At 40.7% G+C, this 17,066-nt stretch overlaps 1 protein-coding gene and 1 long non-coding RNA gene across 4 annotated transcripts in view; one reads left to right on the plus strand and one right to left on the minus strand.

The window, feature by feature from the left end:
* LOC149998011 (SKA complex subunit 2) overlaps positions 1-17,066 on the minus strand; it is a 78,643-nt gene that overhangs the window by 32,171 nt on the left and 29,406 nt on the right. For 2 of the 3 annotated variants that reach the window (XM_090290726.1, XM_090290725.1), the window contains one exon: positions 10,956-11,025. The exons of the other annotated variant lie outside the window; for it this stretch is intronic. In XM_090290726.1, the coding sequence (XP_090146852.1) occupies positions 10,956-11,025 (70 nt within the window). The remainder of the gene's footprint in view (positions 1-10,955; positions 11,026-17,066) is intronic. 3 annotated transcript variants of the gene reach the window in all.
* Positions 13,620-15,892, plus strand: LOC149998013 (uncharacterized). Its single transcript, XR_016514032.1, has 3 exons — positions 13,620-13,688; positions 15,682-15,736; positions 15,818-15,892. It is a non-coding gene; the product is annotated as an uncharacterized LOC149998013 (long non-coding RNA).

Consider the following 17,066-nt stretch of genomic DNA (forward strand, 5'->3'; position numbering starts at 1 on the left):
ATAGCCAGCTCTATTCCCAGTCAGGGCACATGCCTGGGTTGAGGGCCAGGTCCCCTGTTGGGGAAGCATGAGAGGCAGCCACACATTGATGTTTTTCTCCCTCTTTTCCCCTCTCTCTAAAAATAAATTTAAAAATATTTTTAAAAATAAAAAATAAATAAAATATCTTTCCCTATTGAAAAAAAACAAAGTTATTGGCACAGAAAAATGATTACGAGAGAATGCAGGTGGACAAGGGAGCCAGCAGAGAAAGGGAGCGATGTTAAAGAACACACACTGATATGTAACTTGAGAAGCATGTAGAAATACCATTGATCTCAGAAAGAAAAAAGGAATAACTTGTACATTATGTATTTTTTAAAGAGTAATGAAGTGGTGGATGCTACTGAGAATGAGAAGTAGAATAATGGCTAAAAAAAAGTAGGTTGTACTGTTCACCAACATCATTAATTTGATGATGCAAATAAATGTAAATTTCTTCAAGAAGAGCTCTCTGAAATTATTATCCACAGCAAGTAAACTTTTGAGCTGGCTTGACAGAGAAGCCAAAACTGAAGTAAGCAGATATTAAGTGCCCTTTCAAGTACAGAATTTTGTCTTTGGGTTCATTTGATGCATGTTTGGACTTTCTCCTTCAGAGATCTGGGGAAAACAGATGTGTCACTCACAACAGTTGAGCGCATCCTCGCGCTAAACACTAATTTGGAAAAACTGTAAGTTGATTTTTCTTATATTTATTTTCACTTAGTTGTTCTTTTAGGTTTGCCTTATTATTTTCTTAAGTCGGATTCTTATTTAATAAAATTCACTATTTTAAAGTATACAAGCTCAGTGAGTTTTGAGAAATGTGTATTTATGTGCCACCATGATATTTGAGATACAGAATACTTTCGTCATACCTAAAAGGCTCCTCATGATTTTTTGCACTCAGTTCCTCCTCCCACCATTAGTCCCTGGCAAGTACCAATTTGATTTTTGTCACGATAGTCTTGCCTTTTCCAGAGTCTCTTATAAATGAAATCATGTAAAGTGTAGCCTTTTGGGTTGGCTTCTTTCAGTTAGCATAATCCTTTTGGAATTCATTCATGTTATTGCATCTGTGAGTAGTTCATTCCTTTTTATTGCTGTGTAATTTTCCAGTTGTGTGAAGATACCAGTCTGTTTAAGCGGTCATCAGTTAATGGATGTTTGAGTTGTTTCTACTTTTTTTTGGCCCTTCCGTTCTAAATGATAGCTTTGCTGGATAGAGTAATCTTGGTTTCGGTCCTTGTTTCTTATCGCTTTGAATACTCCTTGCCAGTCCCTTCTTGCCTGCAAAGTATCTTCTGAGAAATCAGCTGATAGGCTTAAAGGAACTCCTCTGTAGGTAACTCTCTGCTTTTTTCTTGCTGCTTTTAAGATTCTCTCTCTACCTTTACCACTTAGCATTTTAATGATGGCGTATCTTGGTGTGGTCCTCTTTGCGTCCGGCTTATTTGGGACTCTCTGTGCTTCCTGGACTTGCATGTCTATTTCCTTTGCCAAATTAGGGAAGTTTACTTTCATTATTTTTTCAAATAGACTTTCTTGCTCTTCCTCTCCTGCTTCTGGCATCCCTATGATTCGGATGTTGGTACTTTTGGAGGTGTCCCAGAGTTTTCTTATTCTCTCCTCATTTTTTTAACTTCCATATTTCTTCATTCTCTTCTGGTTGACTGTTGATTTCTTCCTTATGTTCCAAATCATTGATTTGCACCCTGGCTTCCTTCCCTTCACTGTTGATTCCCTGTGGATTTTTCTTTATTCCACTTAGTGTAGCCTTCATTTCTTCCCTTATGCTTTTGCAGTACTCAGTGAGTTCTCTGAGCATCCTTATCAGCAGTGTTTTTGAAATCTGCATCAGATAGGTTGGCTATCTCCATTTTGTTTAGTTCTTTTCCTGGAGTTTTGTTCTGTTCTTTCATTTGCACCATATTCCTTTGTTTCCTCAACCAGGCAGCCTCCTTGTGTTTGTTTCTGTGTACGAGGTAGAGCTGCTTTGACTCCCTGTCTTAGCACATCTGTTAAGTTGTATGGGGTGGAGCTTTGGGTATTTGCCAGGGCGGGGCAACCCATTTCACCACTCTGTGGCTCTGTATGTGGAGGAGGGGTCAGAGAGAGGACAATGCCACTGCCTGGCTTCTGGAGGCTTGCTCGGCACTCACCCTGCTTCCAGTCACTTCACCCACTGGCACCCCTCTAGCTGTTGCACTGGTGGTGGTTCCCAGAGTGGGTGGGTTTGAGTGCATTCTAGAACTGTGGGGGCCCTCTAAGCAGGCTCTCTTGAGTGACAAGTGGTTTCTTCCGCCACCCCAACCCACACTGGTTTTTATAGCCAGAAGTTATTATGCTTTATATTTTTGGTGTTGGCGCCCTGGGCTATGTGGTCTGGCCTTGGATTGGGATCACTCGATCTTTATGCACCACACATGAATGTAGGACTGCCTGTTCTGCCAGCCACTGGTGCCAACTCACCAGCACCACACAGTGTCCTTTCCGCCCCGGCTCCACCCCTCCTACCCATCTGGATGAATATGGCTCCTTTAAATCATTGGTTGTCAGACTTCCATGCAGTTCGATTTTCTCACAGTTCTGGGTGTTTTTTGTTTTGAGGATAGTTGTGATATTTCTTATGCTCGTGCAAGGGGCTGCTGAAGCATGTCTGCCTATACCTGCAACTTGACCTGAAGTCCTTTCTCTGGTTCCTTAAGATGGAAGCTGCAGAAGCTGAGTATTGCTTTAGCAACATCCCACATATTGACATCTCATGTTTTCTGTTTCAGTCAGTTCAAAATAGTTTCTAATTTCCCTTATGAATTTTTTCTTTGACCCATAGGGTTATTCAGAAGCATGTTTTTTAGTTGTCAAAACTGTGGACTTTTTTTTTTATAGATCTGTTAATTTCTGATTTACTTTCACTGTTGTTAGAGAACGTATATTGAATAACTAAAATCCTTTTTAAATTATTGAAACTGACTTTATAGCCAGTAAATTCTGGTAATAGGCCAGAATATGGTCTATTTTGGCAAATCTTATGCGTCCACTTGAAAAAAGTGTACATCCTGCTGATTTGGGGAGGAGTGTCTTCTACACATCATGTACGTGGATAGTGTTCTTCTAGTCTTCTATATCCTTGTTGATTTTCTATCTACTTGCTCTATCAATCACTGAAAGAAAATGTTAAAGTATCCAATTATAATTGTGGATTTGTTTGTTTCTCCTAGTCATTCTCACTTTCCTTCATCTATGTTTAAACTCTGTTATCAGGTGTATAAGTTTCTAGGTAACGTCTTCATTATTTGACATATTTATTTTGATGAAATATAGCCTCCTTCATCCCTGGTAATATGCTTTGACATTGACTTTGTCTTATGGAAATATCTCCACTCCAGCTTTCTTTTGGTTAGTGTTAGCATAGTATATTTTCTATCCTTTTAACCTATGTGTATCTTTCTATTGAAGTTGGTTCTTGTAGACACATAAAGATGGCTTTTGCCTTTTTTATCTAGTGTGACAACTGTATTAGACCATTTCCAATTAATGTAATGATTGATGCAATTACATTTAAATCTACTGTCTTGCTATTTGTTTTTTATTTGTCCCATCTGTTTGCCTGTTGCTGTTGTTTTCTTTTCATTTGTGCTTTTGGATTGAATACATTTGAGTATTTTATTTTCTTTGTGGGCTACAAAGCTATAGCTCAGATTTTGTTATTTTAGTGATTGCTTTATGGTTTATAGTATGCATCTTTACCTTATCACAACCTATCTTCCAATGATATTTTATAGTTTCATCAATGGTATAAGAACCTTGCAATAGTGTACTTCCATTTGTCCCTCCTGGCCTTTGTGCTGTTGTTTTCAATACATTTTACTTTTACTTACATTATAAACACTACACTATATTTTGTGTTTAAATAATCAATTATCTGTAAAGATATTTAAATAATAAGAAAAATCTTACATATTAACCTAAGTCACTTCCAATTCAAGTGTCCTTCAGAATTTGTAATAATCTGTATTTCCATCTGGTAACATTTTTCTTTTGCTGAAAACGACCTCCTTTAACATTTCTTACAGTGCAAATCTACTAGTGGAGAATTCTTTCAGCTTTTGGATGTCTGAGAGTATTTTGCTTTTGTTTTTGAAAGGTCATGGGTAGAGATTTCTAGCTTGATAGTTGTTGGGTTCCCTTCCCCACTTCACTATCTCAAATATTTTTTTTGCACTGGGAGTTTTGGCTTACATTATTGCCAACAAAAAAATCTACTGTAATTTTTATCTTTGTTCCTCTTATATAGTGGTTTTATTTTCCCCCTTGGACTGATTTTAATATTTTCTCTTTATTGTTGGTTTTGAGCAAATTGATTATGATGTGCTTCAGTATAGTTTTGGGCATAATTCTTGTGCATGGACTTCACTGGCCTTCTTGAATCTGTGAGTGTTCAGTATTCACCAACAGGAACGATTTGGGGCTATTTGTGCAGATTTTTATGTCTCCCCCCTTTCATGGACTCTAAGCACACATACATTAGGGCACCTGAAGTTGTTGCCCAGCTCCCTGTGGCTCTGTTCATCTTTGTTGTTGGTTGTTTCTCTTGGCGTTCCATTTTGTATAGTTTGTATTGCTACATTTTAAAGTCACCGGTCTTTTCTTCTTCTGCACTGTCTAATACGCCAGTAATCCTACCCAGTGTCTTTTTCTTGTTCTTTTTGGTTTTTATATTTATGTAGGTATTTATTGCATCTTTCCTCCATTACCATTTATCCCCCCTCCAGTGTCTTTTTCAGTTAGACACTGTAGTTTTTAATCTCCAGCTTCTTGGAGCAGGCACTATTCCTAACAGTGGGTGATATCCAGTTATTCTTCTCTCTGATCCTTTCATGTGGTTCTTTTCCTGGGCTCAAACCACTCTTCACACACAGGCACCATCCAGTACTTTGTTGAATACTCAAGAGATCTCTCTGCATATCCCCAGAGTGCTTGTCTGTGTACTTCTTTTCTTTCCTAGTATTCTGCTTTGTGCATTCCAGTCACCTTGGTTTCCCCAACTCTCATATCCATTCCTTAGGGAGTTAACCAGTCTCTGTGGGTTTTTTTTCTTCCTTACATCATGACCTGGAAGCTCAGAGCAGTAAGTTAGAACAATGCATCAGAGGGCTTACTTAATTTGTTTCCTATCTCTTGGGAGTCACTGTCCTTCATTACCTGAATTTCAACTTCTTGAGAACTGTTGTTACATATATTTTGTCTGGTTTTTAAATTGTTTTAGGCAGGAGGTCAAATTGATCCCATCTTGGTCTAAAGTCAGTTATATTCTCCCCCCTGCCTCAATAATATTTTTTAAGTCTGTTTTGTTTTGATCCAGAATCTAACCAAAGATCAGGTATCACATGTCTTGTCTTCGTTTCCTTTAATCTAAAACATTTATCTACCCTTTTTATTTTCTGTCTCTTATGACACTGGCATTTTTGATGTGTCTAAGATGGTTGTCTTATGAATTGTCCCATAGTCTGGATTTGTCTGTTTGCTCATGATCAGATTCAAAGTAAAATATTTTGGAAGGAATACTACGTAAGTGATGTATCCTTTCTACCTCATCATTTTAAGTGGCCTATAATGCTAAATTTGATCTTTTGGTGAACATGGTATTTTCCAGATCCCTCCATTGTAAAGTTATTTTTTCCTTGGTAATTAATAAATAATCTGTTGAATGATGCTTTAAGATCAGTGGACATTCTCCTCTCAACTTTTTACCCAATTGTGCATCAGTAATAATTTGTGTCTGATCGATTACTACATTGGTGGTTACAAAGTGACACTCTTTTTCTAATTTTATTATTCCTACTACATTTATTAGCTGGAATTATTCTATAAATAATAGTTTACCTATTTTCTCTTTGAGTATTATTGTGAACTCATGGGCTCTTCTTTAAATTAATTATGTTATACCTTATTATCATTATTCTTTTGAATGTTCATATTGCCCAGATTTGCCCAATGCAATCTGCTACTATTTAACCACATAATGTTTTTCTTTATGCCCAGAGTAACTTCTAATACATTTACCACTCACAATTAGGGATTTATAAGTTAGGGACTTATCCAGAGCCTTCTTAGAAGATTTCCCCCTCCTAGTGCACTCTCCACCCAAAGTGAGACTTCTGGGTTGGGAGAAGGAGATACATCTGAATTATAACTACAGATCAGAGTGTCACCTGATTCTAGTGCCTATCACCTTTAGTCTGCCATTCTTACTCTTCTGTCCTCCCCTCTATTTATTGACAATATTCAAGAGAGCAAATGGCTGCCCTGGCTGGTGTGGCTCAGTGAGTTGGAGAGGTTTCCTGTAAACCGAAGGGTCGCGGGTTCCATTTCCAGCCAGCCTAGGGTTTCGCTGAGGGTCCCGGTTAGTTTCTCTCTCACATAGATGTTTCTCTCCCCCTCTCTCTCCCTCCCTTCCCTTCTCTCTAAAATCAATAAGCACGTTCCCCAGTGAGGATTACCAAAAGAATAATCGATGGCCAGCTGATGCCCCCCAAACTGTTCAGGTGGGAAGCCCCCATAACGCTTCTTCGCACAGCCCTCTGGTAGCCTCTGCCCACCTCTTCTACCTGCTCAAATAGCTTTTCTGCCAATAATTTAATTTTCTGCCTTTCCCTTTATAGGATCCTCCCCCGTAATTTGGCCTGCTGCCTCTGCAAATTCAGTGAGAACATTGAGAGGGTCAGCCAGAGAGTGAAATTACACTGCCCCGCTGACTGTCTGACACACACAACTTGTGGTGAGTCTGAATTGCCCAATGGTAAATTCTTTCTTTTTTATTTTATTTGTTTTAATTTTTAATCGATGATGATAAGTTGTTTTCCTTTGGAAATACCTTTCGAAGGTTCGTTGTTGTTGCTGTTTTTCTTTTGTTCTTTCTTTTTTAAAATTGTTGTTCTATTACAGTTGTCCCAGTGATGGTAAGTTTTTAAACAAATAAGGTCACCGTGTTATTTTTATTCATTCATCCAGAGTTTAACTCCCTATATTTCTGAGAATCGCTTCCTTGCTAAAAGTTGGATGAAGGAAAAAGAGAAAGGAAGGGGGCAGGGGATTAACAGCAATGAGCACACAGTGCGTGCGGTGCTCAGTTGGCGCTTTCCGTCCAAATGAGAACCTGTTGGTCAGTGGCACAGCCTGTAAACTGGCTCTGGATGCATTGGGCCTCATTTGTCCTTTGCCTCGTTGGACAGGTAGAGCTATATTTTTATTCTGTTTGTTTTGCAATTTTATAAAAAGAGTACGAGTGATTGTATTTTATGAAAATTCTATTTGGGATCTGAATTTCTGGTTTTATTATCAGAAGCTACTGACAAATCCTTCTAATGGGTGGGAGGCCTCTTGTATTCTTAGAGTGTCCAACTCTGAACTTGCTCTGAAGCTCACGGTTTTCTATCCACCAAACACTTGGGTGCTTTTAAGTATTTTTCTACAAATTAGGCTTATTTGCACCATCTGATAACTTCCAAAATGTGCTTTCATGCCCAAATAGTGTGAATGTGGGTCTCTGGCAGGGATCTGGGGCACATCATAAATAATAACACTGTGCTACTTATATTAAGAGAGTGTGGCTCATTTTTCAAAAACAAATTTTTGGCCCATTATATTACTCTCTTCTACCCCAAAGGTGGGCAGAGCAGGCATTTTAATCTCCTTTAACAGGAGAGTAAAAACAAGATTAGAGAGTGTTAAGTGCTGTCACCTAGTACTCAGATCTCTGGCTTTCCTTTTGGGGCTCCACAAGCTCCCCACTTTGGGACCCTCAACTCCTTCTCTGACCCTCAGCTTCAACAGCAATACTTTCATTATTCTGGAATGGAAACCCAGTTGCACAATGATACACTTGACCTTCATGCAGTCAGAAGCTTTGGATGGTTCCCCAAGTAAAGCTGAAAATGTAAGAAAAGACATGAAAGGAAAGGAGAGTAGGCATCTGACAACAGTTGCCTTTTCCCTTCTGTATATTAGAACCCCAAAGTATTATTCCATAGATGTGTTGAACATTCCACAGTGGCACACAACCTGCCAAGTCTCTTAACCCACCTACATTCCAGATGCCTGCCTAAATTTAAGTACAGAGCAAGAGTGGACATAGAGTTCTTTTTCTGTATAGAGCCTTTTGTTCTGGGGGCAGGGATGTGTAGAAGCAATGACCGAAGTAATGCTTTGGTGGGTAAGTGGAGAAGGGCATGTCCAGATGAAGAGCTGTTAGCCGTGGGTTTTAATCACGCTCACCTGTGATGGAAGCAAGAACACGAGCACACGAAGAGGCGGAGAGAGGAAGCCTCATGCTCCCTCTGCATCTGAGCAGGACAGGGTGGGAACCATGAACGTGAGGAATCGCAGTAGATCTGCAGAGAGTGTAACTGAGTGGGGTCTTCCAGCCTTGGTTTTTCTTCAGTACCTGGCAACTGGCCCCCGGGGATTAAGGGACTAACCCTAAATATAGTTACTCTATTTCACGCTGTGGAATGTTCTGAGTCAATAACGCCCTTTAAAAACATAGCTTTTCTCCTTTTGTTGTGTTGTCAATCAGGTTTAAGTTGGGGTTTATTTTTCTCCTCTCTCAACAACATTCCGATATTTGCTGATTCCCAACTTATTTGACTGGCATGTAGGGCTTTGGACTGACAAAAAGCTGTCCCATGAGTCCTTCATGATCAAAAATGGTCTCTTCTTTTTTGACAGATGAACCACATTTAAAAAATCCGAAAGGCTCCTTCATGAGCGCGTTGCGAGAACATAAGAATGCGGGCAGTGAGCTGACAATTCAGCCAGAGGAGGTCTCCTTAGGCCAAAAAAAGAAGAAATTGTCAGCCATTCTGGGTAAGCAGCTAGACTTTAATGATAACAGTGATGTCATTAGTGCACTACAGTACAGACTGCCTTATTTCTCGGAGATTAAAAAGCAGGTATAGAATCAATGTTATTACCATTCATTAAACTTCCTTTTTAAAATGTACAAGATGGAGGTATGCCCCTGAGTCGTTTGAAAAACAATAGAGGGACCCTTCTTAAACCTAAATTTTACAATTCAAGTTACAAAAATAAATGGAGGAAACTATTTTTTGGAACAGATTTATTAACAGACTTGCTCACTGAGCCAGAAGAAGAAGAGGTCTCCAAGCCAGAGGACATGAACAAATGGGCAAATGAAAAGACAGGAGCCCAGGGTGAAGAGGAAGAGGAGGAGCCACATGAGGTAAGGGCAGCTCCTGAGGCACAAGGCCTGGACAGCCAGTCAGTTAGGACGTGCCATGAAAGCACTGAGGTAGGAAGACCAGAGGCACCCAGACTGCCTCTTGTCTTAGCCATGTGACTTTGGCCAAAGCCCAAGACAGTGATCTTCTACTTTGCTCATTTAGACAGTGGTGCCACTGTTCCTGGGGTAGACACCAAGAGGACCTAACACACAAGATAAATTGCACAAGAAAATGCTAATACTAAGATTGCATAACACATTAGATACGGTATGCTCTTTAAGAACCTATATGAGAGGGAACCCCCCAAAACCCAGAATTGTCTTCTGGAGGGCGGGCCCCTTGTAGTACAGGTTTCCTCCACTAGGGGAGTATTCTAGGAACCCATCTGTAAGAATGTACCAGCTGGTTTTGTTGTGAGAGGGTGTGTTAGGCATCAGTGAATTTTTTTTGGAAGACTCTTTCAACATATTTGATGGGTAATTTACAAGTGCGCCTGCGCACACCTTGCTGAGTGTTCAGCTGTTCTGGACAAAAACCGCATGACCCCCACACCCCACCCTCCCTATTCACCCAGTCTTGCCCTGAGTGACTTTTTGTGTTTCCCTGGATGAAAAATTCCTCAAGGGGATTTGTTTTGCCAATGTGGAATCAGTGAAACAAAGAAACAGCAGAAGCACTAAATGGCATCAAAATTGACAAGTTCAAAAACTGTTTTGAGCAGTGGAAAAAAACGTCTCAATAGGTGTATTGCATCAAATAGAGAGTACTGTAAAGGGGACTGAAGTTTAAGCATGTAAGGATAAACACACAATATTTTATAAATATATTCTGTGGGTTTTTGGGTCTCTCCTCATAAGCCATTCACCTGAAAGAGTGGGATTTTAGAGTAGTAGTTAAGAATAGTTAGCTATTCTTTAGCACAGGCTTAAGAATAGTTAACTTTTATCTTTTCCATCTCTTTGGTTTGTTTCTTAAAATTATTGCTTGTTTTTCTCTTTTAAGGTCATCAGAAATGTGCCAAGATATGGCTATAAGGAGATACTCCTATTAGCCTCTCCTGTTATTGTAGTGGCGACAGGTTTAACTGCAATCTTCTGTCTCATTATGGTAAGACAACGGTTCATTCAGCTTCCCAGAATACATTCTGTCTTTAGAATAGAGTCAGAACCCACAAACTGAAAATCAAAGCCACTTTCCCACCTACTCCTCCCTGATATTTTTCTTTAGTCATGAATGCTGATATGCTTTATTATTTTATTACACATTATATTCCAAAGATTTTTAAAGGAAGCCCACTCCCAGAGATTCTGTGGAACTGAAATCAAGATAACAAGCCACTGTACTATTTTGAGAACTTACAATAGGCCAGAGTTGACATGACAGCAAAATTTCTTCAACTCAAAATGGATGATGTTGATTTGATGTATTACCAATTACTCTCTTTCTACCATTGATTTCTTGTTGGCTGAAATGAGGAGAGATTTAGACTCTCCACCCTCATAAAGTTATGTCACCCTGGTCAAAAGGACATGGCTAAAAGACAAAAGTGTGATCTTGTCAATTGACTAGATTTACTTAGCGGATTTCTTCTCCAGTGTGTAAAAAGCATGGCGTAAATAGGTTCAGTTAAAACATTGCAAACTAAATCCTGCATCAGGCCTCTCTAAAGCCTGTCGTATTTATACTCACCTCTTCCTGGAGCTTGCCTGTGTGCCTTTTCTTCAATTACACAATGGCTTGTTTTCCCAACAGGCAGGAGCTAATATTAAAAGTGATATAATTAGCTGACAATCTTGACTACCCTACTAATCCAACCTAATACCTTGTTTACATTTTCAATGGTCATGGCAGCCCCCCACCATAACCTAGCCACACCATGCCCATTTCTACTTTTGTTCGTGCCTTTGCTCATCTAAAACTCCCTTACTTTGCTCTGCCTGTGCTGCAAGTCCTGTGAATCTCTCAAAAGTCAGCTCAAATTCCTATTTCAGCCCTGCTAGTCCTCCTTCTTCTGTGAGATTTATCATCCTTTCAGGGCGTGGGCAGTAGTGAGGCATTCCCCTCCCACGAGAACTTAAAAATATGGTAAGTTTTTAAAAGGCAGCTCCCTAAGAGAGAAATACCAAGGTCAACACATCATGGAGCAGAGCAGAGATGTGTATGGACCAAATGGCCTCCTGGTCTACCAGACTTGAGAAATACCTGGCTGGATGTGTAACTGCTAAAGAAAACATGTCTATTTGCAGGAGGGTTGGTCAGCAGTAAAAGCAGAGAACAGGTGAGGGAGAGTCTGACATGGGCATTGCCCATCCTAGCAGTGCCTAAGAGTAGAGATGGCACCTCAGGCAGCAGACGTGGAGAGTCCAGCCCACTAGCCAGGCTGTGCCTGTTGGGGAGATGCATGGATCCAGCTAATACAGTCTTTTCCTTTAAACACAGGATTCAGCTGATTCCTATTGTTCTAATTCTGTTCTCACCAAGTAGCCTTCTGACTGTGCTTCTGTGTGCCATGTGGCCTAGCTCCACAGAGTGTATTTCCCTGATCGTGTAGACACAGGTGTTGTCTGTGGAACAGATGTAATTCTCACTCTCAGGCCGTAATCTTGGCCTTCTGATTTTTTATTAGCACTGCAGTATTGACAAGGTGAGACTACCCCGATCGGAAGAAGTGAGCCCTCTCTTGGTGAAGAGTCTGACTTCTGAGCCTAGGAGCTGGGGACTAGCATGTGGGCAGCTTGCCAAGGCCTCTGGGAAGAAGTCATTGGCCAGTGCCCAGACAATACCCTCTCCCTCTCTAGTGGGCACATGGCCTTTGCTTTTTTGGATTTTCTATAAACTCCTATAATGCATTTAATTTCTATGGAGTTTAATCTCGCATTTGTGTTTATTTATGTGGTTTCATTATTTCCTCTCCCCAGTTAGATGATAAGCTTTTTGAGGATGGTTTGCCTGACTCTTCTGTCTCCTTAAAGACAACAACACTGAGAAATATTTGAAATTTTGAAATTCAATGAAAACCACTGAAAGTATGAAGATATTTAATATCAAAGGACTTCCATAAATCAACAGGGAGAAAACAAACAAACAAGGGGAGAAGAGGGCAAGGGCTGTGCGGAGCAGGATGTGTATTGATCATCTGTCACCCTCTCTGCCGATCATCTCCTGGCTTATGGGGTATGGGTTTTGTTAGCGAGGCCTTTGTTACCTCATGGCATGAAAGTGGTCTCTGATATTTTCTTTTAGTCCTTTTTATAGTATTTCTTTTATTCATAATTTAAAAAAGAAATCTGTCTAGTATTGGTTTTGTTTTTAGTGTGGTTGACTGTTTTCCCCCTACGTGAAGATTTAATTGTTTTAAAATCTTTTATTGAATGACTCATTCTTTCTTTCCTGATCTAAAAAGCTCTCTTTGGACTCTAGTCTGTTGATCTAGTTATCTTTTTTTGTACCAGTGACAGTATCACCATGTAATTCCAATTTCTTTATAACATATAAGCTGCTGCTTTTTTATCTTCTTCTTCATACATTTTGTAGGCTATTCCTGCATATTTTCTCTACCAAATACCAGCTGGCCAGGTTTTGTTTAAAAACTCTCTTGGAATTTGAATAGATTGCATTACATCGGTAGGTTCATTTGAAGGGAACTGACATCTTCACAACACCTAAGAACATGGTATCTTCACGTCGTGTATTCTTCCTAATGTCCTTCAGAAGAGTTTTAATGTTTTGATCACGTAGGTCTTACGCATTTTTTGTTAAGTCTGTTTCTAGGTACTTGATGCATTTTTATTGATATTGCAAGTGGGATCTTTCATTTTTTAATTAGTCTTTTGTGGTACGTGGGAAAACTCTTGAGGTTTGCGTATTAATCATTTGATTTTGGATTCACTTACTGAATTGTCATTTTACTTGACATTAAAATTCTAGTCGATGCTCTTGCACTTTTAGGTTTGGCATCATCTCCTATGCACATGCGTTTTGTCTCTTTCCAATACTTCACTTTTCTTATTAAATTGATTAGGACCTCCTCAACAATGATGAATAGTAACAGTAATAACAGGCATCCTACTCTTGTTCTTGAACTTAAAACAAAGCTGCTGCGTTGTTTCCGGTAGATACTTTTATTTTCTTTTTCTACTTCTAAGAGCTTTTATTAGGGACTAACTGCTGAACGTTATCCAAAGCAGCCAATGAAACACATTGCCAGCTCCCTGCAAGATCCTAACTTAGGGAGTATGGAAGAAGAGTCAAAGGGTATTCAACAAATTCCTGTCCTCAAGAAAGTTATCACCTTACCTAGAAGGGAACAAATAAAGATTTAGAGATAGTGGTCATTGTGATGAATAATTGTGATGTCGCTTTCTTCCTAAAACAGTTCCGTGCCGCAAGAACACCTGTGGGCAATAATGGAGGAAAGCCAAGGTAAATATTAGTCTGACAGTTTTTAAAGTAGGATTTTACAACTAGAGGAGCTTCTTCCTGGAGGTGGCCTGAAGTGACCTCTGAAAATGGTGCGCTACTCATTTGACCCAGAAAACCCCACAAAATCATGCAAATCAAGAGTTTTAAATATTCATGTTCACTTTGAGAACACTTGGGAAACAGCCAGGCCAAAAGGGTATGCATATCTGAAAAGCCACCAAGCAGCTAAAGGATGTCACTTTGCAGAAGCAATGTGTGCCATTCTGTCCTTACAATGGTGGAGTTGGTAGGAGTGCCCAGGCCAAAGACTGGGGCTGGGTGCAGGTTGGTGCCCCCAAAAGAGTGCTGCGTTTTTGCTGCACATGCTTAAAACTGCAGAGAGCAGTGCTGAACTTAAGGGTTGCGGTGCAGACTCTCTGGGCATTGAGCACATCCAGGTGAGCAAAGCTCCCAAGATGCAGCGCAGAGTTTAAGGCGCTCATGGTGGATTAACGCCCACAAGGGCTCTCAGGCCTGCCGCACTGAGATGCTCCTCCCTGAAAAAGAGCAGATTGGTCCTGAACCAGAAGAAGAAGATGCATAGAAAAGAAAAGAAAAGAAAAGTCCCATAAGGAACTGAAGCAAGAAAAACTTGAAAGTAAATTTATCATAAAATAAATGCTTAGAAAAGTTAAAAAAAAGAAAAAGAAAAGAAAGAACTAGAGGAGAACTTAGAACTCTACCTCAGTCTCATTTTACAGTGAGGAAACCGCTAAGTTTGGAAAGAACACTTGTTAACTCTGATGCTTTGCCTGGACTTTGCAAAATGAGCTCCGTAGCCAAAGCTGATAGAGAGTGTGACTAGCACAGGTGCATCTGCTGCCACTGGTCCTTTAAGGAAACAGGGAGCAAAGGGGGAGGTCTTGGTTGTACTTGTTCCTGCTGGTGGTGGAGCTCTGGGGAAGGGACAGGGAAAGCCACGTGGCCTTAGGGTAAAGGCTCTGGTCTCCTTCAAGGCTGACGGAATGTAGACTATATGAGTCCTTCCTGTAAGGTGGCAGGAAAATTTCCCTTCCCCTCCTCCTGGTTTTCAGGCCCCTACTCTCTCTATTCCCTTTATCCCAACTTCATAGAGTTTTAACTGGGCAAGACCTTACGCAGTAGTTTGTCTTTTCTTTTTTTTTTTTTTTAATAATAAGGAAACAGAGAGGAGGAAGGGAAATATCTTGCTCCATGGCCACATTGCTAGTGTCAGAAAGAAGATGGTGCCTTTCCAGCTGGGGGTCTCTCCATTGATTACCCCGTGCTTGGACTGTGAGCTACACTTTATGTCAGAACTCAGTACACACGTACCACACAGACATAAGTCGTTTCTAAAACAGACTCATTATGCACTCTGATTTTTTTCTATTCTGTTTCAGTCAAAAAGAATACTTTGTAGTCTAGTGCTGGTTGTGACTTGTAAACTGATTTCACAACTCACTCAGCGGTGACAGCCTGCAGTACGGAAGTCAGCAAGCTAGCTAACTTAGCTAACTGCTATTTGGACTCAGGCATTTAGTTGTGTGATTTAACTTATAGGATAAAGCAGCTAGAAAGTTAAAAGCACCTTCTTACCCTCACCCCCACCCCCAGCAAAGGGTGTATGTGGGACTAAGTCTAAATGGGACAGATGTGAAATGCTTCTGGAGAGAGCAAACTGCTTCTGCCCAGTGTGGCTGTGCAGTTTTTCCCCAATGCACTTCAGGGCGCTTGGCCAAGGGCCAGGAAAGTGCTTCAGGCTGAAAATCCCACCTGTACTCCATGCCAGACCACCCACAGAGGTCACCCCAGAGACATGGCAGGGACATTTTAAACAGACACAGAGAACCCCTGGAAGCCCAGTGTGCAAAGAATCATTTCCAAGGTCCCAGGTCTACAGTGACTTTGTCTCTGAGTATGGACCCAGTTACCCATTTAATCCTAATAAGGCGAGGGACAAATCACTAATTGTTGGTATGCGTTTTCCTCCAAGGGGCTTTCTCTCGCGACTCCTGAATAAGGACCGACCGGTGGAAAGCCAGATGGAGGTAAATTTCAGGAGGATCAAGCACTGTGGTGGGAAAAAGTGGGGGACAGGCAGGATTCATGTTTCCCTCTCTGTTTTCTAGGAGGGCGGTTTCTGGAGCTGGCTGCGGGGTGCACATGGCCCTTTGAAAAAAGAAGAGGCACAGCATCTGCAAAACATGGGTTCCTCTGATGAGGAGGAGCCTTCCGACATGTAAATAACTGGGAGTTATTTAGAATTCCTGTCTAAAAGGGGGAAATAATGAATAGTTTCATTGTTCCTTTCAAGAGTAAAAGCTTTGACCTTCTTTTTCTCTCCCCAGAAGAAAGGAGGGAGTCTCCTATGACACCCTGGAATCAGTAGTAACAGAAAGTGACACCTGATCCTCCTGCTGAGTGAACCAGGTTACTAATAAATTGTTTTTCTCTACTGAAATGTGTACGTTTGTAACCACCTCTAGCCATGAGGGAAAGAATTAAAATGTAAATAGGTAAATATATATACACACAAATAGCACGAGCCATAAGCAAGAAAAGCAAGGCTGAAGCAGGACTCCCGGGGTAGCCAGCACTTCCTCAAGCAGCAGTGTGGTCAAACAAGGGTGAAAAGGGACTCCTCTCCCCCATGTTCCCCAATATAGTCTGTCCCCGAGAACTGGAAGATACATCATCATCCAGGGGTGTGGGTTATTAAGTCAAATAACAATTTATCCTGGTGCTCTGGCCCCTGGCTCACCAAGCGCCAGTTATGTACAACATACTTGACCCCCATTGTGGCCCCCCATCATCAGGTCTTAGGGCTGTCAGAATATTTGGATCCCTGAGCATGCCTTTACGGTGAGGCCTGTCTTCTCCCCTGAGATCTTAAACTTGCACAAACCTGTGCCCTGTCTTGGTGTAACGGGTTCTCCATCCTTACAAGCTAGTAGAAAGTTCACAGTTAAGGGAAGAAAGTCATTTCAGATTAAGACTCTAATTAGATAGAAGTCATTAAGAAAATAAGTAATTTAGTAATGTCAGCTAAATTAATAAAAGCTTATATTCATCTTTCAGTCAAAGGTTGAGTATACAATAGCAAGCTAACATAAAAAATTGAGGAATCCCTAAGGCTCGGCCCCTTACAATGTAACCTAACACACAGGCAAACACACACAGGAGACTTCCAGCCAAGATGGAGGCCTAGAGTGACACGCTCCATCTCTCTCCACAACTAAGAAGGAATACAACTACCACAAAACCAGAAATAACCAGAAGTTCCAGAAAATAAATGGAAGTCCAACGTAGGAAGTTATAAAGAAGTGGTGCTCATCCAGAAGGGTAGGAGGTGTGAAGCTGGGGTGGAGAGGTCAAACT

Source organism: Furipterus horrens, unplaced genomic scaffold (assembly GCF_987537825.1).
Source record: "Furipterus horrens unplaced genomic scaffold, mFurHor1.1.pri manual_scaffold_11, whole genome shotgun sequence".
Lineage (NCBI taxonomy): Eukaryota > Metazoa > Chordata > Mammalia > Chiroptera > Furipteridae > Furipterus > Furipterus horrens.